The 25887-nt window shown below is 38.3% G+C and overlaps 2 protein-coding genes across 3 annotated transcripts in view; both read left to right on the plus strand.

Annotated features, from left to right (window-relative positions):
- The first annotated feature begins 1169 nt into the window (after positions 1–1169).
- Positions 1170–19430, plus strand: LOC139135558 (bone morphogenetic protein 1-like). 2 transcript variants are annotated; one of them, XM_070703007.1, is made up of 16 exons: positions 1170–1256; positions 7751–8037; positions 9502–9751; positions 9968–10138; positions 10446–10643; positions 11309–11422; positions 11751–11858; positions 12220–12333; positions 13470–13603; positions 13770–14031; positions 14423–14611; positions 15130–15348; positions 15737–15940; positions 16553–16681; positions 18074–18297; positions 18847–19430. In XM_070703007.1, the coding sequence occupies exons 2-16, from the start codon at positions 7795–7797 to the stop codon at positions 18895–18897; spliced, it is 2610 nt and encodes an 869-aa protein (XP_070559108.1). In that variant the 5' UTR covers positions 1170–1256; positions 7751–7794; the 3' UTR covers positions 18898–19430. The 2 variants fall into 2 exon arrangements, with proteins under 2 accessions (XP_070559108.1, XP_070559107.1); XM_070703006.1 differs by lacking the exon at positions 1170–1256 and adding an exon at positions 4563–4695.
- Positions 19431–22172: 2742 nt separating this feature from the next.
- The window catches only part of LOC139134453 (uncharacterized), a 37015-nt gene continuing 33300 nt past the window's right edge, over positions 22173–25887 (plus strand). The window contains exon 1 of the mRNA XM_070701314.1: positions 22173–22177. Within this exon, the coding sequence (XP_070557415.1) occupies positions 22173–22177 (5 nt within the window). The remainder of the gene's footprint in view (positions 22178–25887) is intronic.

Raw genomic sequence — 25887 nt, forward strand, 5'->3', positions numbered from 1 at the left:
AGAGTAACGACCTCCCAACACCCGTCATAGGTCAAAGTTTTTAGGTTGAATGAACTGAGACTGCTCCTTGCGCAACACAACACAACCCTGGAAATAACACCGGCAGCGGCGACAGCAGCTTTCCTTGTTACGCCGGGATTTGGTTGAAAACTTTGCACCTGGGTCCATAGCACACAGATTACGAAATCTCAAGCCCAGTCTGTACCTCTGTAATCTCTGGACAGAGAAGAAAGCATTGACAAAATGTTTTAGAGATTCTATGTACACTACCAACTATTACACTGTTTTCTTAAAACTTTATATAACTTCAACACCGATTTTGCCTATATATATCTAGATCTATATATATCTATATATATATATATATATATATATATATATATATATATATATATATATATATATATATATATATATATATATATTCTTACTTTTAATTATTTTCAAGCCATTGGTTGAATCATTTATTGCCCTCTTGTTTTCATCCGTAATTTCAGATTACATTCCCAATATCTTTTTTTTCTGTCGCCCTCTTTCTTTACTCGACATTCCATTGTCACTAAAACAGAAAAAAGACCACGGCAGAGGCCACTAGCGCTGCACTTGTAAAAAGAAATAGTTTGTCTTTCAACGATGAAGCAATCACTATAGATTGGTATCTAACCCAATTAATTAAAGAGGAAGATACAAAGAACTTTTATATAGACTGGTGTATAACACACCGTCTGACTATTTCATGCTCCATTACCTAAAGCCTTAGATGAATTTCCTGGTATATTTTGCTTTATGTCAAAGTGCAGTTCTGATTCTACTTTCTAAATTATGCCAAAATGCCTAGAATTGCAAGTACAGGGTGTATAGTGTCCATACAGTCGACAACGGAATTTTAATCCGGAATTCATTCGAACACAGTGCGTTGCGTTTGTGAGGAAAATACATTTGACTTCAACTAACTTTTTAGCGAGAAGAAGAAAATACACTTGATTTTCACAATAAAAATTATAGGAACTCTGATCAAAAGTTACAGACCTATGTGGGAGTCATCGAAACAAGCTGGTTGCCAAACGAAAGGCAGAGAGAAACGAAACTCACGCGCGCACTTACCATGTAATAAAACAGTATAAGAACAAAGCAACGTAAAAAGCGCCCTCCAAATTTATTGACGCGTTGGATATAGAGCCAGGATATAGAGCATACATTATAACACATGACGGTTGGCGTGTCAGGACTTCTGAATAACCCGTCCATGTAATCAAGTAAGTGTCTCGTGTTCTCTCATTTCAGACTGCATATTTACTTCGATCTGAGTAGTTCTATATGTGATTTCGAAGAAACAAGTAGTTACTCTCTTCGACACATTTGCTCCAAAATAGAATAAGCTCCGACATATATTTTTTATAATGTGACATTCGTAACTCTAAATAATTTTACGAAACACTTCCATCTGGAAGTTCTGCAGAAAAAAACAACTGTCGGGACATTTCTTTGTAATATGAAAATACGAAATGTGTTTCATGGCAGTGACTTTTCTTTGATTTCTCCTCGCGTGAATAATTATATTATAAGTAGTTTGGGGTGATTTGTTCACGACACGATGACAGATATTTTGCAGAAACGTTGGCAACTAGCAGAAAACAGGAACAAACTTAAGCGAAATCGCTACCGCCCACGCATAAGAGATACTTCATTGTAAATCATTGTAACGAACGAACTATTTTGATCGATGTGAAGTGTACTAGAGAATCAGAGAACAATTTTTATTTGTAATAACATCAGTCACAGAACTCGCAGTAACGGTATCTGCACGGCTTGGCCAGGTCCACATGTTTTGAGGGTGGACGCCTACCCGAATAAACGCCTCTTGACACGTGAATGTGATATATAGAAAACACATCACTTTCTTTACAAATATCATGTTCCCTGTCTTATTTTATCAATATGTCGCTCATATTATCAAAGTCTAACAGGTTGTCATCGTGAGTTAGGTCAAGAGATCAAGGATAAGTCCGTCAGCTTATGTTGCATGAAAATAGAAATTTTCAGTAAACGACCAGACCTCGAACATGGAAGAAGCACAGGAGATTTGAATTGACGTCCTCGATGATCAGGGTAGACATGATCAGCGAGACACTTTGGCTGACATTCCTGACGTAAATCATTCGCAACTACGTCAGAAACTCACCAACTCTGTGTATTTTTGTCCTTTTTTAACTTTAAGATATCTTACCATTTTACATATATTCTCTGCATACTACTCATTTAACGACATCGCATTTTACCGTTACTTTGGAAACGGGGAATACTGTCCTATGTGTTGCAATAGCTGAAGATGTATCGTTTCTGTCTTGATTCGAATGTGTATAAGCACCAGGGCCAGTTTGTTTTGTTTGTTTGTTTGTTTGTTTGTTGTAGACGCCTATTTATTGTTTATCTTGTTCAAACGTGCACATCGGTTAGAAACTCTTGTACACTATGAGTGAGGACGTTTAATTGAATTTATTGAGTTTGAAAGTAAAAACCATAGAAATAGTAATATAGAAATAGAATTTTGCTGTTGATTGAATTTTACTGTCTTTTGAAGAAATAATTACAAGTTTCAGATAAGCAGGCGCTGCGATAAATTATCACTTTCGCAACTGCAGTTATATTTGAATTTTGTATTACTTTCCGGTGGACTAATCTGTATAGGCAGCAACATTTATATTATAGATATTATTTATAAACCGTGGCTAAATACAGGAAGGAGTGCAATATTGCAGCCCGTTACTAAATATCTGCCGGTACTTCCAGCTATCGAAGTCCAGTTTTTTTTGTCCCTGTACATGTTGTACATGTATTTGCAACGATATCAGTGTAATAGAAACAATATCAGCATTATATTAGTTTTCTTCGGATTTTCTTTCTTATTAATAATCAGCAACAACAGCAAGAATAAGAATCGGATTACTACATGTAAGTTCGTTGTGGGCGTACCAGATATCTTAATCATAGCTTCAAAAATTCAAACCAATTTCCCCCGGCAGCATTCAACAGTTTAGGGTCAGGGACGCTGTCATGTCAACTACGAAAAATACGTTATTAAGCGAGTTGCAACACGTAAGTCACCAGTTTATGATTAACTCTAGTCATCACCCGTTTACCGACCCCTTGATGTGAGCACCACTCTTCTAATAGTGACTTTGCATAGCGTTGACCCGAGATGACCCATGTGACCCGTGTACTTCTAATCTGAAGACATCTCCTCTGTCCTGTTAAATCATGTGATTATGACAAAGACCGACTGAAGAGGGAAACAACGCATATTCGCGGAAACGGTTCCAGACACTGCTTCCTGATGTTATAACCCATTTGTAGCCATACTCAGATGAACCCGACGAGTTTCTGTTCCTCAACCTACCCTCTCATCATGTAATGACTGGATAAACAGAAACTGAAACGTCAGCGATAAATGAAATCGGTTGGATTGTAGACATAATTTAAGAAGGAATAAGAAAGAAATACAGATACAAATTTCTGTATGTGTGCCTGGTGAAACTTTAAATCACCTTGGCCATTTCATATCACTTTGAATATGGCCACAGAGAAAAAATGTGGTTGAACGAAAGTGAAAGTCAGCTCTCTGCTGTGAATTGTCAATAAAAAAGCCCTACAATTGGCGCGGCAACGATCGTTTTGACAATCACTAACTTAAATTTCTTTGTCTATCCTATATTTCGGTTTTCGGGTTCATATTTTTCGTAGTCTTCTGTACAGGTTGCAAATGATTTTTCCATCGAAGGAATTTGAGCTCAATTCTAAGGCCAGACGAAATAAATAAATTGTTCCCTTGGATCACCGCTTCTACCTTTGCAGAAATCAATGTCTATTTTCTAAAATCCCCCAAATTGCCGCAAATACTTCCGCATTGTTTTGATTATATTATTTCAGAAACATTTTATTGAACTTAAAAAAAACATGTTGTTACTACTTATATTTTAATGCAGTATACTTTCGAAAGTTGGTGATTACGATAAAAAAACCCAACTCAGTTCAAAGTAAGGTGTTTTCGTACTGCTGTGAAAATGTGTGGAGCCCAAAACATAACGTCAAAGTAAAACTGAAAAAGCTCAATCATCAGGCACACACCTCCAGGGTGTTTGAGGTACAACGGCCGTCTTCTTGTATTGTTCCCGCACTTAAGTTCTCTGTGTAATTTTTTGATATGCTTCTACTCCAAAAAGCATAATGAAAAGCCAAGCATTCACTTTCGAATGAAGTTTATGCGTAAACAGCATTACTTTATTTGACAATTTAATTAAACTCATCAATATCAACATTATCACATGTAAAAGGAGTAGCTAGCAAGCAGATGACTGCTTCTTTCCAAATGCCCAACCTTTAACCCCGTTTACCTATTCACAGGTCCATCTCTGTTGATCTCTGATTTTATTCTTGACTTCGACATAGGCTGGTTTGAGTATTCCTTGAGAAAACGTTTTCTGTTCTGATGTTATCCTAAAATTCTGGATGGACTTTCTCCCCTCGATAAAAAACAGAATTACCATTTCATCTCAGTAGGCGTCTCCGGGTTGGCGTCCTCTTATCACATGTCTTTGCTGCGGGTAAGATTTATCACGGGAATCCCCAGGTGGCTGAGAAAAAGGCCCCCGCCTTTTTTAGACTTAGCATTTCCTCGTTGGAAACCAAGCGTAACAGGTCAGTATACCGTTCCGTTACAACCATGTGCTTAACTTTGTAAGGTCTGTATGATACAATTACAACGCATATGATGTTGTAATACATGTCATAGAACCTTAGTTCTGACTTCTGAGAGCGAATAACACGCTCAGCAGGGAATTAATCGTAGCGTATAATTAGTCAATACTTGGATAAGTCTGCAGTAGCTTTGTAAATGTGTATATGAGGTAGGTACACTGCATGCACTGGGCCCACGCTAGACGGTGATGTTATCATATCAGGCATTGTTGTCACGTTTAGTTCGTGATCGTAAATTTTAAGACCAGATTATTACAGGACCTATGAGTGAAGCCGTTGTTACCCAGATTCAGCGCATATGGCAGCGTATACATCTCATTCGGTCTTGTAGGCTGCCAGTGGACCACGCTGGCACTGGACTGCCCGTTAAGTGTATGGCATTTGTTTGCTGCAAGTTGGTACTTGGCTGCCTGTCAAATTGCTTCGTCGCTTACTGTTTGCAGTAATAGCTTAAAGAGCCGAGTATTTATCCTGTCCGTGTTTGTTGTTTTTATGCTCAGGCTGTTAAATAGCGGTAAAGTTGAAGAGCATCGATTTGATGTTGCTGTTGCTGTTGATTTGCTGTTGACTAATCATACCTTGATAAGTCGCAAAACATGAGACGGAACGCCACATTTATTGGGCATTATAGGTGTAGCACGCTTAGAGTAACCATGGGTGTAGGCATCGGGGTTGTATCGAGTACAGGGCCGGCTGAGTGCTACACCCCTTCCTATGTTTACACAGTCAGCCAGCCCTCTATACTCGATGCATGTCACTTCGATGCTTACACTTATGGATGCATAATTATTATTGTGTTCCGCTGTATGTATTTGCAATTGAACACTGGCTTCAACAAATCAGTGTTCTTTAATTTTCATGATTAGCAAATAACAGCACAAACAAAAACCATGTTACCAGGGTCCCTGTGCTGCGCGTTCCAATTGCAACGAAATGCCGTGTTCATTTTGTTCAAGACCGCAATTTACCCCACTGTTGTGATGACATACAGGTTCAATTCTATAGCATCAGACGTTTCGCAGGGGGTCAAAAAATTAGAAAAAAGGAGCATTACGTCAAGCTTCGTGACAATCACGTGAAAAAACTAATTGGCATAGCGTTGTTTCCTGTTGATATGTAGTATGCTATTCTTAATGTATGCATACCATTTGGTCAAGTAGAGGTGAAAGAAGTGACCTGTACTGACAGCCTTTGCTGGAATAAAAAGGCAAGGTACAATGTACGATGTTCACCGAAATTTTCTAAGTCAATACCTTGTACTGTAGAAATGCGCATGCATTAAATATACTTTTTGATTTAGAAACAAAAAAAATTAATAATAATTCTCCTCAATATATGAGAGCGCTATATGACTTAAAGGCACTACCTTACGACAGATCGAACGAAACGTGCAGAATAAAAATAAGAACACTGGCTTTGATTAATATTCGTATTAGGAACTCTATAAATGCCTCGTAGCTCGTAGCACAGAAAAATGTGCAATGACATAACTATTTAAACAACAACAACAACAACAACAACAACACTACATTCATTTGCTGTCGCGCATGTCCAAACAGCTCTGACGTCAGACCTGTCCTTTAGAAATGAATATGTAAACAAAATATTAACTTGGATAAATCTTCCCTGTTTCGTTTGCAACTTCATTTTTTCAATTTCTTTCCATCTGGACGTTTTCTAAATCCCAGCTTATAGTTAGGAATGTCGCATGGCAAATGCTTTCTTTTTTAAAGAACAAGAATGAAATCAGGCTCAAGTGTAAGTGACTCGATCCTCGCATTGAAATCACCGGCGAGCACCACCAGTGAGTCTGGATGTTAAATACGAGAATCAATTGCTAGTGATTCAACTCTGGTGTATCAACGGGTTTTAAAATAACAGCAGCCAAATTGCAAGATTTCACGGACCTGATGGAAAAACGTTTCATCAGGATTAATAGGGATAGACTCGTAGCAGCTTTCAATTTGGGGCATGCATTTTCCTGGCTTTGCTGATAATTCTCTTATGAACATAAACTGCAGTTCCCGCGCCAGGACGTTCTCTTTGGCAGAGTCTACAAGCAGGGCCCTTAAAATACTTCTTAAAACACCTTCTGATCCAAATTGGGATTTTCTGATCTTGGAATTTCCTGATATTTTCAGACAAAAAAGTTAACTTTTTGAATAACTAAGCCTTCTCTATAATAAGCCAATCAGATCTTCTTCGGGACAGAGCAATAACATCAAAACTGGCATAAAATGAAACAAACTTAGCACAATAATATCTTGGTCTTTGTTTCCGAACCTCTAATGCTCCTAAATAGAAGCGATAGCTAAGACTCTCTTTGACCTTGGCCGCATCTCCAGGGAGGAGGTGTAATCTTGGCGACTTCTTCCGTTTATTTCGAAACTCATATGTTGACAGCTACTTGTAGAAGTTTGTGATTTTGAGGATGTGTGTCAACGACGGGCATGCAGTGTGTTCGTTTTCGTTTTTTGAATCAGGGCGTTCATAAAACTTCGGTGAAAGTTTAAATGTCTACAAGTAAGGAATGGATTTTTAGATATCGGGAACAGTGGCAAAAAGTTGAAAAAAAAGAAAAGAAAGTAGGCTGAGTTAAGATGCAGGGATAAATGTGGAGCATGAATCGTTTGAATTGTTCTAATTATGGGAAATGGAAAGGGGAAAGTCTGGAATTCTAGGAAAAAATGTGCGGACTCTGCATCTTATACATATATCAAACAATACAGGAGAAATTACATAAAATTCACTCTGACTTTATTCTGATCACCGTCTTCCAAGATTTGATTATAAACCCCAAGGATATTTCAGGTATATTCATCGACTGGATTTGCATTCTGCCGTATATAAAGCCCTGTGGGGGAAACGTCAATGGTATGATAGTAGAAGATTGAAGGCACAGCTTGACATTGCGAGGGAAGAGTAACCCTCGTTACAGTCTTATCATTATAGCATAACTGACAGTTTATCTTCCTGTTTGCTTTCATTTTGACAGCTGCTATCAGTCATCACTAAGAAATAAAGCAATCGAGAAACAAAATGCAGCCGAAAACACTTAAGAAGATATCAAGTTGTACGTTTGTACTATCGATGCTCTGGTTGGCTGAGATGAAAGTGACGGTATTTGGAACGTCACGACGGGCTACCACTTCACCGTGTACCCCCAACCTTCCAGTCAACAACGGTACCTTTACTTCTCCAGGTTATGACGAACGCGCCTACCCGGACAATTTGGACTGCTTTTACAATATCACATCCAGCAATAAACAGAAAATGATTAAGGTACTGTATGAAAGACTAAGTCCATTGAAAGCTAATCACTTCGCCCGCCAGACTTGAACCCCATTATTGCGATTTTTATTATGTTGTAACTTTCTCCCTTGAACCACAGTCCCTCTATCCATATATAGGGACTGTGCTTGAACTCTCTCTGCCATGATGGACGGCACTCATTTCAAAATTTTGGAGAAAAGTATGCATAAAAAGACATACAGACAGACTGATCGTTTCTATTGCCATCAATACTAAGGGAGCGTTCAGTTTTTACGGCCTGGGGGGCCGGCAAAATCTTGTCGCCGGTGTTCAAAAAAATATGGACCCCCCCCCTGCATTTTTTGTGAAAAAAAGATGACCCCCCCCTTTGTCAGACGAAAAAATTTGATGACCCCCCCCCCCCACCTGAAAAATAACCAAAACCCATATGTCAAATTTACCCGCATGGTTTGGATTTGAACTCCGGTACGCGGCGCACTTTATTCGATGCCAGTGCACAAACTTCTCAGCCACATCCATTGAAACGTCTGTTAATTAGGACGACTGTAACGCAATTTTTAACTTAATTTCCATAGACAACTCATGTCCATGGACATTGTATAAAGTAAACTTTATTGGAGTGGTTCGCCAAAGGCAGCCCTCCGGTTAAGAGGGTCATGGGCCATTAAGTAAAGTGAACTTTATTCTAGTGGGCCACCAAAGGTGGCACGCCGGTAAAGAGGGTCGATCATGGCTATTGCATAAAGTAGACTTTACTGGACAGGGCAGCTGAAGGCGCGCGGCCATTACCATTATGCAGTGCGTGATCCCAGGGGTCCCTCAAAAATGTTTCTAATACAAGCCGCGGCTTCAATTGGGAATTTTACGGTAAGATTGCCGTGGGGTATTACATAAAGTCAATTTATTGTAGTGGGCCGCCGCAGGCGGCCCGCCGGTAAAGAGGGTCAATCATGGCCATTGCATGAAGTAAACCTAATTGGAGTGGGCCGCCAAAGGCGTCTGCCCGTTAAGAGGGTCATGGGTAATACATAATGTATATTTGTTGTAGTGGGCCGCCGAAGGCGGCCTGCCGGTAAAGAGGGTCAATCATGGCCATTGCATGAAGTAAACCTAATTGGAGTGGGCCGCCAAAGGCGTCAGCCCGTTAAGAGGGTCATGGGTAATACATAATGTATATTTATTGTAGTGGGCCGCCGAAGGCAGCCCGCCGGTAAAGAGGTTCGATCATGGCCATGGCATAAAGTGAACTTTATTGTAGGTATTATGTTTTTGAAAATGTGGTGACCCCCCCCCCTTTCCTACCAGTGAAAAAGCGATACCCCCCCTTTGCGGATTCCAAAATTATGATGACTCCCCCCCCTGGATTTTGCCGCCCCCCCCCCGGCCGTAAAAACTGAACGGTACCTAAAATACGTGAAGCATAATAATGTCTGGCAGATTAACATTTTTATGCCATTCTTCTTGTTTTTTCAGCTTCAATTTTTGTACTTTGATATCGAGAATTCGCCCAATTGCGATAAGGACTACGTCGTAATTTATGACGGAGACAACGACCGCGGCAAGCAGCTGTCTCCGAATATGTGCGGCTCTGTCCTACCTGACACCATATACTCCTCCGGACCAAGTCTTTTTCTACGGTTCATAAGTGATGCCGACAAACATGCTAAGGGCTTCAAAGCAAAGTACGAAAGCATCAATTCTCACGAGAAGAGAAATTACTCCGGTGAGACTCCCCCTATCTTATTCATATCAAAAGAGATAGCGAAAACGGCATGATTCGGTGAATGACTTTACAAAACCTCAGAAAACTTCCAAATTTTGTCTTTGAGTTTACGACGGCTCAGCTCAACAACTGCAGTAAGGCACGTGAATAAATTTTACAGTTTGGAAGTGACAAGTGAAGTTTTCACTAATCGTTTTTTTTTCCTTTCTTGATCAGTTTGTGGTGATTCAAATGTACGATCCGTCGGCGGTTTTATTCTCTCTCATCCGGGATATCCTTCCTTACTAGAGCGCCAACAGAACTCTATCTGTGATTTAAGCATCAATGGACTGAAGGGTTTTGATACCTTGCACCTGATCTTTGAGGAAGTTGATCTGTTCACACCAGGTAATAACGAATAAGTCAAACTGTAATTAAACAAAGACACTCCATGCACTGTCAACAAACACTTGCATTATTGCTTGTAAAACAACTTACCCTTGAATACAAAACATTCATGACCACGATAAATGCATTCAAGGTTGGTTTTTCGATCGCAACTTGCAAGGTACCGTAACAAATCTCTCTCTCTCTCTCTCTCTCTCTCTCTCTCTCTCTCTCTCTCTCTCTCTCTCTCTCTCTCTCTCTCTCTCTCTCTCTCTCTCTCTCTCTCTCTCTCTCATCCCAACACATATCTATGCATGTATCCACATAGGTACCTGTAAAGTGTCCACAAAAAGCTGGTATATCGCCGTAACCAACGACCAGGGACAAGTTTTACAGGTGATATGCGACAATCTTTCGGAACATAATTACACAAACAAGCTCGATTTGAAAATAATGTTTTCAATGGTACCATTCAATATCGGAAATGAAGGTTTTGCAATACGTTACTGGCAGTCCTATAGTACAGGTAAATAACTTGTATGTGTTCAGTGAGTTTAGACTTTCATTTGCTGTGATTAATTTTGACAATCGAGCTCGATTTGTCATCAGACTGTATAGCATGGTCGAGCTGTCTCTAAAAATTACTTGCCCTTGGCTGTCATAGCAACACAGTGTACACTTTATCGTGTGGTGGAATGTTCCTGGTTCTACCATGCCAAATCGAGGGGAAGAGGGAAGACTGGAAAGGATTAATCACCTGGAATATTTTACCACAATAGTTTAAAACCTCATCCAGAATGTTTGCGTATATATCGCAATGCCTGTTTATCATAAGTGATCCAGATCCTGACGTAATGATACTAGATGTGTCAGAAACCCCACGATAGAATTATACATGCTACCTTTTTCGGTTTTCGTATTTTTTCTGGTGGTCGTAGGTTGTTGTGCCCTTCATGAGTCGGTTCCGGAACTTGCTCAGTCTCCCTTGATTCGTATGTGCCTTAAACTAATCTTAAGAAATGAATGATTGTTACTAAACGTTGATATTGAATCCACGCCGTTTGAGTCTGTTTGTTTGTTTACTTACCTATACAGAAGCGTTCGGAGATTCCGGTTGTTTTGTTTTGAAGTTTCTTTTTCATTTTCTTCTATTGTCTCAAAACGTCTTTTAACTTTGTTCCTGTTCAACAGAGACTAACACATGTGATCCAAACTTCATGTGTGCCAATAAGATATGCATCGGGAACGACATGCAGTGTGACGGTTTTGATAACTGCGGGGATCTTTCCGATGAAAAAGACTGTGGTAAGTCTCGCCATTTTAGGGGAAAAGCAATCAATGACATAAGACTGTATTTCGCACTGGAATACGCCCTGTGGTCTCAGAAATCAAACTCACCGCAACTTGTCCGTAAAAGCAAAAGTATTTTTGTTATCGTGAGTCAGACAGTTTGTTATGTAAATCCAAGTGAATGCACAATCCCAGATCTTGTCTCTATTATATTGATTCCTAGCTGTATCTACAAGTGTCACCACTGATATTGAAATAGTCCCAAGTCATAAATCTTTATCGGGGATTCACCATTTGTTAAACCAAATCTCAGCCAATCAGTTTCCGCATTCGTCATTTTAAGGTGCCTGCGAGTCTCAGCCGTGTTTGAATGGAGCCACATGCAAAGCTATCAATGGTGGATTTGAATGCCAGTGTGCTCCTGGATATGACGGAGATACCTGTGGAACAGGTGGGTGAAGTTGTAATCATACCTCATATGAAAATTTGAGATCGAAACGTTAACCAGTTTCCATGGATATTTCGTCATGGTGACTTCGAGATAGTTCTTGCATTGCCTTCAATTCGCAGACTTCATGTAACGCCTGCAGATTTACTATCCATGCGTCATAATTCCAGCTGCGACAAAATTTATTTTCCATGGTTCTACACTAAAACGGAGTATCTATATAAGATCGCTTTGCCTATGAATCTTTCTCTGGCACCAGTGTAGAACTTTTATAGGATATTATCCTGGATTATTTTTTTGTTTCCTATCTCCGTTGACAAGAACCGATTTCATCAGTTGAATTTGTTGTTCTTCCTTCTGATAGAAATTGATGAATGTAGCTCACAACCGTGTCAAAATGGCGGTACCTGTCAGGACTATGTCAACAGATATGAATGCCGGTGTGCCGAGGATTACGAAGGAAAAAACTGTGAACGTCGTAAGTAGTGCGCCCTCTAGAGAAACGTATGACCTGCAGTATAATTTCCACCGATTTGTCATCATGCAATAGCATTCTGTCGGTGTAATCAACGAAAGTTAGGGACAAATAACATAACCTACCCTTGCCCTTGAAGTATGGTTATGTATGGTCATCTGTTAAACGAACAAGGTCAGTGAGCTTCAAAATTGGTCCTGCTCAATGGTTTGCTAAAATTCCTCGGAACGCCGTCCACTTTCAGCTCCTTTCACACACGAATTAAAATTTTCCTTGGAATTCGTGTTTCATCGGAATTAGTAAAAATTCTTTAGGGTTCAACCAGTCAGATTTGAGTTTCATCAGAATAAGTTTATTCTTTGAGATGTGAAGGCCAATAGTTATCCAGAAGTTGAGGGTCTATCGTGGGTCTATTGTTCTATTCTATTATTATTCTATTGTTCTAAGACTGAAACAAAATCTAATACAGGCTACTGAGAAATCGCGTTTTGAAGACGTCCACTTGCAGAAGTTTGTTTTTCATGATTGAAATACACTTGCACACTAACAGGAGGCCCAGGAAATATTCGAATTGTTTCAAATAATTATTGGTAGTTTGAAAGAACATTGTCCGGGATATTTATTCATTTTATTTCCTTGACCACAACGTCAGTAATATTCAGAAGCTGAGATGGTCCCATCAAGTTGAAACATATCAGTATAGCAAGACATACGATAATCATGCCTCGCTACAATATGCCAATTATTTAACTATAAAATAAAGTGATATATTTTGTGTCTTCTAATCGTTATTTCACTAAGCAGGAATGTGTTCTTCAAGTGCTCTGCCATTAATACCAGAGACAGAAATCTCGAAACTTTTGAATTTGGGTTTTTTCATGGCGGCGAACTTCCCGCCAAAGATGATGACATTGATGAAGTTTTCAAATTTGGGGAAACGCCGCTCTGAAGCTGTCATACAGATAGTGTGTGTGTATATATATATATATATATATATATATATATATATATATAATATATATATATATATATATATATATAAAGTACAACACTGTGACAGTCTTCCCCACCCCAGCCCCCACTAAATATCCCCGACGAGTATAACAGCAAGCAGCAAGTATTCTTTCTACATTTTTCAGATGACTGCAATCGGTTTTACGATCTAAATACTAATCAAAATGCCACCATCAAATCACCAAACTATCCGAATCAGTACGACAAATACATCCAATGTTCATATATAATCAACACCCTCAACGGGAGTCTGGTAAAGGTAAGAAATCATCTTAATATCACATTTCCTGAACAGAGAGTGTCAACACGAACTTTTCCAAGCTAAAGTTCAGATCACGACGATTGGATATAGTTGCTTGACAACTTTTCATTGCGTTGAGACCCTGACAAAATTAACAAAACAACATTCTATCGTTCGTGCACAGGTCAATTTCTCTGCTTTCGAAATCCAAGACTCGCCGAATTGTTCAAGTGACCGGCTCCTGGTATATGACGGACAGGACAGCACAGCCCCACTGATTGGTAAATACTGTGGTCGTAAAATAGATGACGTCATTATATCAGCTGGAAAAAGCCTCTATGCCGAGTTTCTAACCGACGGTACCATATCCTCCAAAGGGTTCAAGGCTGATGTTGTCGTGATCAAAGATAGCAAAGACATAGACATCACTAGGAAGACATATTCTGGTGAGACTCGTCTTTTCTGTATTGCGGCCTATGGTTCCTTCTCACATCTGCATGCTATGACGTGGTCAGGCACTGTCGCTTCGTGCCAAGTGTAAGCAAAGAGCGTAGTTGAACCAATTATTCGCCGTTATCTTGTAGTTGACAAACTCTAACTAGCCTTGACAACATATTCAAATACCTCACCGGTATTTTAGAAGTGTAGTCAGGTTCTAATTGGTAGTTCATGTGCAATAATATACAGTAGGGAATCATGAACAATTTTTCATCCGTGGTTTTCCTCTTTCAAATGAGTGTCAGTAGACGGAAGCCGGCCTGTCAATAGCCACGGCCTAAATTAATCTACGCTAACATAACACCTGATTTTCATATATTTTTATTTCATCATTCTCAGTCTGTGAAGATGACAAGATCAAATCTTACGGAGGCTACATCGTGTCAAATTTCGGTTATGTTTATCCACATATGTACAACAATAGTCATCCCACGGAGTGTTCATTATCAACATCCACAGTGAGACAATACCAGGGCATATATTTGTCATTTTTGTCTCTCACCTTTTCAAACAAGACTGAGACGAACCGTAAGTATTAGCATAGAAATTATGAAATATATGTAGCTAATATAGCCCAACGATACGGATACAAAATTTAGAGACTCCAAAATCATAATGATATCACAATGCATCAGAATTTCATGTTACTTATAGCGATTTGAATTATGCACAGCCGCTATTACGTACAGTACAATACAATACAATACAATACAATACAATACAATACAATACAATACAATACAATACAATACATACATACATACATACATACATACATACATACATACATACATACATACATACATACATACATACATACATACATACATACATACATACATACATACATACATACATACATACATACATACATACATACATACATACACACATACACACATACATACATACATACATACATACATACATACATACATACATACATACATACATACATACATACATACATACATACATACATACATACGGTTCTAATATTTTGCATACGATTCTAGTCTAGTCAAGTTTCGAATTTCATCCTGTAGCCGCCTGTAACGTAGAGAATAACGTAGGGCGAGAAGGGGGCGACATGAACGACGGTCATCATTTCAAGATGCAGTCTGCGGAACAATGTTGCCATGAATGTCGTCGCAAAATTGGATGCAAAGCTTGGTCCTTCGACAATGCGTTTGGTCAAACTAAAGGTAGCTGCTGGTTGAAGAATACAAGACCGAGTCCAGAGAAATCTGATCATTTTGATTCAGGTCGGTACAATGATTAAAGAAACTATTTGAGAAATATTTGAGGATAAAGGCACCGCTAATCACACTCCAAAACATTCCGCGGGCACTTTGGACCTGTTAAATTATCGCGGCAGTTATTGAGTCATACTGTGTTATGCTCTTTGCTAAGTGTAATCACAATCCCTCTGAAGGGACTGTGGTGAAAAGACAATGACGGCACAATCCAATTGAAAGAAACCCACACTAAAATGAGACCATTGTTTGACAATTAGGTTCTGAATCACCACTTTTATTCTAAAAAGCCGATTGACATCGTCTGAAATCCTTTGAAAGGCTTGGCTGACAAAGTTTGCGCACTATTAAATGAATGTAATCGTTCTGTTTTATCATTATTCGCATTTTTCATTAGGCTTTGTTGATGTATGCGACGGCCTGACAGAAAAAGTTTTCCTGTATAGCGATGGCCTTGTGCGTGACGTTGTATGTTCCAGAAAGCCGGTATCAATACAGAATTTCTCCATGGACGGGGATATTGAACTAGAACTCAAAATGGTGGACGATCAAACATTAAAGCAGCGAGGATTCAAAGCGTCATATGCAATGTTCTATCAAGGTAACTACTTAAAGGCTATTTCATTGCCTCGGAGACAGATTTACTGCCTCTCAAAGTTTCACAATTCTTATTTGTAGTTTGCCGTGTCGCTGTTTTCACCTTTTTTGTAAAAAAATATTTAGGCCTAATCATTGACTTAAAAAAAGTTAATATCAGTCATTTTGAATTTCACATATCGCTAGTTTTTGTTAAATTGTTTCTCTGGTATCAAAATTTGTACCCCATATTTTCGTGACTATGAGAAGTTGCGGTTCTGTCTTTCAGCAATATTTTATTGTGAACAGTCTGTTCGGAGTTTCATCATGTTATCATTTGTGAGCAATCATGACTGTAAGCCGAAGATTTGAAGATGACAAGATTTTTGTTGTCGATTGTTCAATAGATGTATCAGCCATGGACGACTGTTTGCGTACTCAACAAATTATGATGTTATATTAAGTTTAAGTGCTTTCCGTTATCAAGTATTCAAGTTCTTGCTGGCTGTGTCTTTTCTGGCTAGGTATCGATCTTGAATTAAAAATAAGATTAAGAGAATTCGACAACCCCTTACCCCTCTGTTATAGACAATGAAGCGATTAGAATGACAAAGTGCAACATAATATTTTTGTTCAGCCGAGAATGGTAAATGCGTGTACAGCAACGAAGACTTCCTGTGCGACAATGGGCGATGCATTCCAAAGTATCTGAGATGTGACGGGGAGGATCATTGTGGTGATTCATCCGATGAAAGTCAATGTCAAGGTGAGTTTGGTGGTGCGAACGCGGTAAGGTTCAGAAACATGAATGGAAGTGTCAACGTGGCAATGAGATCATGAACGGATTCTGAAGTCATGAACACGATGTCGCACACCTGATTAAGCACAGTATAAATATAGAAACCATAAAGACTATAGGGGCTATAAGGTAAAGGATCTACAGAATTATTAATGACCTTATTTCTAGGGACTAATCAGACAAGAAAGCCTAAAAATCATTAAAATAAAAGGAGTCATCGTCGTAACTTTTGTTAGTATTTTCAGTACTTTTTATCTACTTAGTATGCACAGTTATAACGTTATTGCTGACAAAAGAATTCAGTCGTTCGTAATAGAAACATACGTCATTATACGAGTATAAGATGTTTTAGACAATAGCAATTAATTTTTGAAGTAAACATTAAATTGTATCTTACAAACAAAACGAAATAACAGAAGAAATGTAATGTTAAAAGTAGACTTAACTTCAAAGTGGTCCTCTAAGTTTGTCATTCATTCCACAATCATCATTGGACTTGTTTACTTTGGAATTGGTCGGTTTGTTGTTTTTTCTCGTAGTCTTATATTAAACACTTGGATCTGGTGACTTTCGAGCCAAGCGTGTCCGTAAGGTTTTGACCGGCCGGGTACATAAAATTTGTGCAGAATTCGATTTTGCGAATATTTCAAACTTATCAACACTTTGATATGAATCTTCTCCAACCAGCTGCCTTGCCCCTTACTCATGGCACTTGAATATTTTTGCTTCCAAAACCTAGACGAAATTGCCGTATTAATTATCGGAAACATATTTGCCAGCAATGCCGCTGGTGAACAAAAAAGATTGATAGCATTATTTTTACCCTGTCAAATGTATGCCAATCCTCATGTCATGAGAACATTGGTACATGTACCTTTTCCATCTTTTTAAAGGTGGAATGCACCTCGGGGACAGATATTCCGACTCTTTTAACTTTTACAATTCTTTTCTGATCTATCACTTGTGAGGATTCATTTTAAAGCTCTTGGTGTAAGAAAAAATTTTACCTGCTAAATTTTTCGAAAATTATATCTTTCCTCAGTAGAGTTAATACAGGGATGGAGGCCATTTTGAATTTTAAATATCGGTAAATCTTGGGATGTTTGTTTCTCTAGTACAAAAATTTGCACGGTGACCCCTGATTTTTATTCTTGATTTTTAAAGAGAAAAGTTGAAAAATTCCTTCAGAAAAGTTTGAGTAAAAGTTTAAGTCTTTTACTATCAAGGCGCATTCTACCTTAAATCTTGAAGGTAATAGCATCCTCCCTGTTTACAGAGCGCAAAGCCGACATCACCTCTTGGACTTTTATATTTCTTTGAAGATGTTTCATCTGTCCATTCTGTTCGATTTTGTTGCAGACGATAACGGGACCAAAAAGGTCCACATCGCCGTGGGTACTGTCTTCTCTATCATCTTTGTTGCTGTGATCCTGTTGATAGTTGTGTGCCTCGTTAAGAACAAGTTCTGGAAAAAAATAAGGAACCAGCGTCGTGACAGTGAACTACCAATTCAAGCTGAAACAATAACCAGGAGTTCAATTCGCCAAGACGCTTCAACGCCAAAGCGAAGCGATTATGAAAGAGTGAGTTATGACATAAACTAACAATTTAAGAAAAGATATTAATTTGAATTCTTTTATTTAGTGAGTGAGATTTCGATGTTGAGAAGGATAAGTACCTTAAAAAAGTAAAAGGTAGATTTTGTAATTTGTTTGCAATTCGATTGTTGGGATGACAAACTAAAAATACCGATCTACTCAGAATTGTGATGCATACTTTCCGAAGAGTTTCCGAGAGTAGGTGTGAGCAGCACTAGTGAGCAAACATTCAGTCCAAGCCACGGATCTTATTTTCAGGACTTGGACTTGTTTGTATGACGCACTGTTGAATAATTACTTCATCAACGCAAAATGGTATCGATCAATTTTCATATAATTCTTTTTCATCTTCTTTTCATTGCCAAAAGTGTCCGTTAATATTTTTTCCAGGCACTAACATCCTTTATTTCGGTCGGAGCTCAATTGACATCGGATTCGACATAGAGCATCGTTTAAATGATACTTGCTATTTAATTTTTACACGTTAAATTGTCCATTTCATTGCTCAATTCTGTTCAATTTTCTTCCGCTTAGATGCCTCTGACCTCCTCAGACCAGAGCCCAGCGCCAAACCAGGACACGTGACTCGAAGGAGAAAACTTGTCGTCTTAGATGTACACAAGGGAATGAAACAAACAGTTACTGTATAGCTTGTGCCCATTACTGTATTAAAGTCACGAACTTACGCTTTTATAAGCAAAGTGTGCTACATTATCGGTGTGATTTAGACGGTACTATCACACGGAAATCATGAAAAAAGGTTAAAATATGCTATAAAAATCGGATATATTCAGAAGATATATTGTCCAAAGATACGACTCATTCGGAATGCAAACAAATACCCATGAATGGAAAGCTTGCTCAACCCTATCAGATAGTGACTAAGATTGTTATCCTTGTCGCATCAGGGATTTAGGTATGAACAGGTTAAAACAATGTGCTTCATGACGGGAATGTGTTTCTCATTCGAGAAAAGAGCACAACTTGTAGATAATTCTTCCTAAGTCCGAAGGTGAACATAAAACGTTCGAATTATGTTAGTGTGTGAAAAAAAATTAATTTAGTTCTATCCGACAGTAAAGCGAATGATATTAAAATCTACACTGTGATTGGAATTTCTTCATTATTGTCATCTGTCTTTCAGAATATCTCGGACGAAATACAAATATACCCCTAGAATTTTATCTTCTAATTATTATCTAGTTTTCATCTGTCAGTGGTTCCTTGAGAAATCTAGACAAAGAGGAACTGTATGTGTTAGTCCACACGGAATTATGGCTTCTTGGTTTTTGGTTTGTTTGTTTATGGATGTTTGTTTATTTGTAATGCACGATTATTTCCGTATACAATAGAAAACAAATACAGAGTTGTGTTCATGTTTGTCAATATAAAGAATGTTGTTTGTGTTTGTTTATTTGAGCTCTGATAGCCACTGCACAGAAGGTGTATGTGACACGTGTGTGTCACCAACACCTGCAATATAAATTCGATGATACATCCTGACACATACATACATGACACACCACAGTCACAAACATTACGTATATCTTCAGTGCCATATTTTTAATTACATAATGTGACATCTCTGGACAGGTCAATACAAAGTCCAGAATTCATAAGTATTTCTGAAGTAAGTTTTAAAAAAACACACAATGAAAAGTGGGGAACTGGTACATATTAATTTATAGTTTGAAATGGAAAGAAAAAATCATGTGTTGACTTTGACGGGATCACTGCAGGAATAACAGAAGATTGAAGATAACTGGGAAGTACATATTTTCCACATGAATCAATAAATTAGGATTTCTCTGGCATATTTTGGACAAAGAAAACAGCTCACATTTACACACACATTACACTGGGTAAAAAAAATGCATTAAGATTAAGAAACGTCAAGTTGCAGTGATGATGAGAACTCCCATCTGGACACAATATTCTACTATTTCTGGAAAAATATCTTGCTCTATGATTCTACTGCTACAAAACCTACAAGAATCTTACAACTTTACAAGTTGTGAAAAATCTATTCATTAATCTCTTTCAGGTTTTTTAAGATTCAAAAGGCATGAGGGGGAAGAAGGCAGGAAAAAGGAAAACGGATTTTCATTCTATGTACATAGATACCAAAACAAAACCAAAACATGTTTAAAACATTCTTCTATCATTTTTCTCTCACTCCGAATACGGCGATGGAATGAAAGTGAAAGCTGGCACTCAACACTAAAATGTCAACATAAGTACCCTGACATTGGCGCTTCAACGATCGTTTTTCACACTCACTACAGAGTAAAATTCTTTGTCTATCCTTTGTATCGGTTGTCAGAATCATATTGTTCATCTATTAGTCTTCTGTACAGGTCGCAAATGACTTTCCATCGAATAATTGGAGCTCAATACTAAAATAGCTGGAAAACATAAATATATTGTTTCGTTTGCTTCTACTCAATGTGTTTTTCCCTAAAATCCCGCAATACTGCCGTAAATATCTCCGCATTGTTTTCAATATATTATTTCAGAAACATTTTATTCAGCGTCATTTCCAGCAATCGTGAATTAGATAACAAAAGTGTTGTTGTAAGACAAACTGTGATTTGAATGGATCCAAAGATGACTTATTACGGTGTATCATTTGAAGAATGCTGTTTCTATACTTGTATTTTACAGTACAATATACTTTGAACGTTGGTGATTACGATAAAGACACTCAGTTCACAGTAAAGTATTGCCAGGCCTTTGTGTAAAATTTAAAAACGAAACAAAACATAACATAAAAGGAAAATAAAAAACTCAATCATCAGGCACACACCTCCAGGGAGTTTAAGGTACAACGGCTGTCTCCTTGTACTTCTTCTGGATGTAAGAGAGTTGCAAAATGTTTGAATAACAATCACAGATATGCTGATGATCTGATTACTTTGAACAATCCTAGTATTTCTAATTAGCTCAATCATACTATCCAGATGAATTAGAAATAAAAGAAACAACAGAAAATGTGAGCTCAGCGTCATACCTTGATCTGTCTGAAAGCAAGTGAGACAGGTCTTACCACAAAGTAGGTTAGACGTTCTATGGTAATATGGAGATCTTATATCCAAATATGACAAATCTGTTACTCAAATGATGAGAGACAGCATTCCTGACTTTGACTCTCAACAGTAATTTGGCAGCTAGCTGAATTACCGCACAATTATACTTTGTCGGATTAGTTCAATCTTGACGGGAGTAGCATGATAGCAGAGTAAGCTTACCCATTCCGAACACATGACACCTGTTACTAGTGGTTCGAGATAATTGCGCTCTTGATTTTGTCAGGTTTTTTTAAAATGTTTCTTGGACCTGGTGATTTACTTGCCTTGAATGATAACGATTGCTGGAACTGATTTGATGTCATTTTGGACACTTTTTTCTGAATGTTTTTTATATTTTCTTATTTTTGTTTCTTCTCCAAAAAAGCACGATTTACTGCCATGCATTCACTTTCTAAACATTATCCCTGTATTTGTGTAAGGAGTATTACTATTGTTGACAATTTTATTCAATTCATCAATATCAACATGGTCATATGTACAGGGAGTAGCGGAGAACCGGTTTTCTCCGAATACTCAACCTTTAACTCCATTTACCAGTCTACAGGTAAATTTTCCTTCAGAAAAAGTTTATACTTTCTTCTCTGACGTTATTCTAGAATTATAGACGGGCTTTCTCTCCTCAATAAAAACAGGATTGCAATTTTATCGCAGTCGGCTTCCTGTCATAATGGCATGCCTCTGCTGCGGATATTTTTGACATGTTGATTCCCGCGTGGCTAAGAAAAGGCGTCGTTCATTTTTAGATCACCACTTCCTCATTGGAAACCCAGCATGAGGTTAGTGTCCCATTCGTCCTGTTTCAAAAGTAAGGTCCGAGACATATGTACCGGTCACAGTGATGGGTATATGGGTCCTATAAAGTCCGCTCACAGCCCACTCATTGGCTGGACCCTTTCTCTTAGATCTCATTCCAGTGTAATATTCAGTTCACGGCACTATGATTGGCTGCCTCCTTCCCTGTGCTAGCCTCGTTTTGTAATGTTCGCCACCTCATTATGTAGTGTCCCGTGTACTTCCTGGAAACAGTTGTAGTAACCGCTGAGTGGTAGGCATTCAGGATGTTTGTTCCTGGCTTGTTTGACCGCGACGTGACGACGACAACGACGAAGAGACATGAAGTCATTAAATTTGGTGTTTTATTCTGCTCTGCGCGCTTGATATTCAGCAACTCCGCCTTTCAATAGTAATATTTTGATGAGGCCGGTAGAGCAAAATAAGCATATTCTTGTGTGCATTTGGAAACGTTTGGCCAAGTGATGAAATTTGTGCCATGTGGAAATAAATTAGGTACGAACCGATTGCACAACACTAACAATGCTTACAGTGTTTAGACACCTGATGCGCGTGATTATAACAATCATAACTGCCGTATAGCGAAGAAGCTTGCGAAATTTTGAATACGACTAATGTCACCGGTTAATCATAAAAATGAGATGTCCAATAGCAATGCTGTAAATGTCATTATTTTGGACGGAGAGCTATCGATGTGGTTAATTTACTGATATTCGATTTCCTTATGAAAAAATATTAATGGCATTCAAAACAAGGCAAAGGTAATCTAAACAGGCGTACTGTTTTGAGTCAGTTGGTGATGATTTCGTAGATATTGTTTAAGTACTGTACGGTTGAGCAAAAATGGATTGAAATATCGCAATGAGAATATCAACTATTACAACTTGTGTACTATGTGCGTAATTTACACTTATAGTCTAATTGTTGCTTCCCCAACCAAAAGTGAACGATAATTCAGCAATGCTTGATATAGCTAGCAGCGTACCATCTGTGGTGTTCCAACCGTGGTACATCACGAATAATACTACGGGTTTTTTCGTATCTGAACCAATCAGAGAGGTGGATTTGCAAGAGCAAGCTGGTATATTGTTATTCACGGTATGCTGTTGGCATGCTCGGAAATTGATAACGGCCCCTTATATTGCATAGGTTTTACATGGTGCACAAACCCTATTGGTGAACAGCCGATATGTTAGATATTGTCCAGAATTTCTGTCTGTTTAGAGCAAAGTTACAAAGAAGAGACTTTAGTTCACACCAGCGACCGTCAAAATATCACCGAAAAACTATACCGTTGCTAACAAGTATTTGACAAAGACACGCATTTTTTGAACAAGTGAATGCTTCTCAGGCGAACTCGGCCTTCTGCTTTGTCTTTATACGTTGTGATCAAACCGCGTGCCAGGTGCAAACACTTTTAATGACTGGTTACAACAACGGTATCCAGGAAGTTGGGGCACTCCATTACGAGGCAGCAAACACTACAGAACGAGGTTAACACAAGGACACAGGACAACCAATCACAGGGCCGTGACACTAACATTGAATGGTTATGAGACCTTAGAGAAAGGGTCCAGCCAATCAGTGAGCTGTAAGCGGACCTTATGGGACCGCAAACACCAATCACTGTGTCCGGTATGTGTCCAGGACATAAACAGTAGATCATTTTGAGACAGGACTAGCCAGTTACAATCATATGCTGCACTTTCTATATAATGTCTGTATGATATAACTCCAGCGTCCATTTTACTGTAACACACTACCATGTTCTACTTCCAAAAGCGAATAACATAAATTGCCGCAAATATTTCCGAATTGCTTTCAGTATATTATTTCAGAAAGATTGTACTCAGCGTCATTTCCAGCAATCATGAATTAAATAACAAAAGTGTTTTTGTAAGGGACCGTCTCAGATTGTCGTAGAAGTTCAAGAAACGAAATTTCTTCGTTTAGATCAAAACCCCCTCCCCCCTCCCCTAAACGAAACTTCAAAAGTGCGAAATGTTCATGTCTGCCTGAGAGTACAATGTTGCATTTTGCTATAGCTACTAAAGACGTATTCCCCTTGCCACATTACAATTAAAGTAATCGATCAGATTTGAGTACTAACAGGGCATTTTACCGCATAAAAGTTTCATTTTATTTTACTTTCCCTTTTTGCATCTCTTGTGCTGTTCTTTGTCTTTGTGAACACGCAATTTGTACTTGGTAGGGGCGGTAAATAAGCGAGAAACTTTGACAAGGGCACCCAGGCATGTTCAATCATATTGAAACGACTATGACCAGGTGCATAACAAGTGAGAATAAAGACATCTAGTGGTTAGAGCAGACGCTTATAAATAGCACATTTAAAAAAAATGATACTTTTTGTCTTTGTATACTTGATGAATGAAATGTTTAGGATACAATGTTCCTATCGGTAAATTGTGTTTGGGGCACAAGCGAGATGGAAACAGTTACAAATTTGTTGGCACGAGTGTGCAGTTTTTCTTTAATTTAAAATGAACACACGAAAACTTGTGATCACAAAATAAAAGTGCGACAGTGAAGTTCACTAATTGAATGGAGGTCAAACCCCCTCCCCCCCCCTAAACGAATAAATTTCGCTTTTTGAACTTCTGCGACAATCTGAGACGGTCCCTAAGACAAACTGTGATTTGAATGGATCCAAAGATGACTTATTAAGGTGTATCATTTGAAGAATGCTTTTTCTACTCTATTTTAAAGTCAATATACTTTGAACGTTGGCGATTACGATAAAAACACTCAGTTCTCAGTAGGGTATTGTTACAACGCTGTAAAGATGTGCCGAGTCCAAAACATAACGTCAAAGTAAAATACTATTACTAATTTTTTGACAATTTAATCCAATCCATCAATATCAACATAGTCATATGTACAGAGAGTAGCGGAGAACCGGTTTTCTCCGAATACTCAACCTTAAACCCCATCATTTACCTATCTACAGATCCAAATTTTCCTTCAGAAAGAGTTTGTACTTCCTTCTCTGACGTTATTCTAGAATTATAGACGGGCTTTCCCTCCTCAATAAAAACAGGATTACAAATTTATGGCAGTCGGCATCCGGTCATAATCACATGCCTCTGCTGCGGGTATTTTTGACATATTAATTGCCCGCGTGGCTAAGAAAAGGCCCCGGTCATTGTTAGACCACCAGTTCCTCATTGGAAACCCAGTGTAACAGGTTAGTATCCCTTTCAGTTACAATCATGTACTGCACTTTCTAATATCTGTATGATTTAACTCCAACGCTTACTTTACTGTAACACAGCTCTCACATGTCATATTTCCGAGAGCAAATAACACGCTAGATAAGTTTGAAGTACTTTGATAAGTGTGTATGAGTAAGTGATACTGGGTTCACGCTAGACATTGACATGTTTACCCTTTGAGAGCTGTGATTTTTCCATTTAAAATTTTAGTGCAACATTTTACCATTTTTTAATGAATTTTTCTGTATTTTTTTGACAATTTTGGACCAAATGGAAATAACATTTCCTTGGCTACAGTTCTTTGTCAAAATTTTGGCAAATATCTGAAAAAAATTTGACTGCGATATATTCTGTAAAGGTGACAAAAATTGATTTTGGCTCTCAAAGGGTTGAGTATTGTTGTCAAATATTTGTTCGTAAATTGTATGACCAGATTAGAACAGGATTCATGTGTAAAGTCT

Source organism: Ptychodera flava, chromosome 6 (genome assembly GCF_041260155.1).
Source record: "Ptychodera flava strain L36383 chromosome 6, AS_Pfla_20210202, whole genome shotgun sequence".
NCBI classification, from domain to species: Eukaryota; Metazoa; Hemichordata; class Enteropneusta; family Ptychoderidae; genus Ptychodera; species Ptychodera flava.

Coding starts and splice junctions, on each gene's coding strand:
- LOC139135558 (XM_070703007.1), top strand. CDS start 7,795: ATGCAGCCGAAAACACTTAAGAAGATATCAAGTTGTACGTTTGTACTA. Junction 11,423..11,750: donor TTCCGATGAAAAAGACTGTG/GTAAGTCTCGCC, acceptor CGTCATTTTAAG/GTGCCTGCGAGTCTCAGCCG. Junction 16,682..18,073: donor CGATGAAAGTCAATGTCAAG/GTGAGTTTGGTG, acceptor ATTTTGTTGCAG/ACGATAACGGGACCAAAAAG.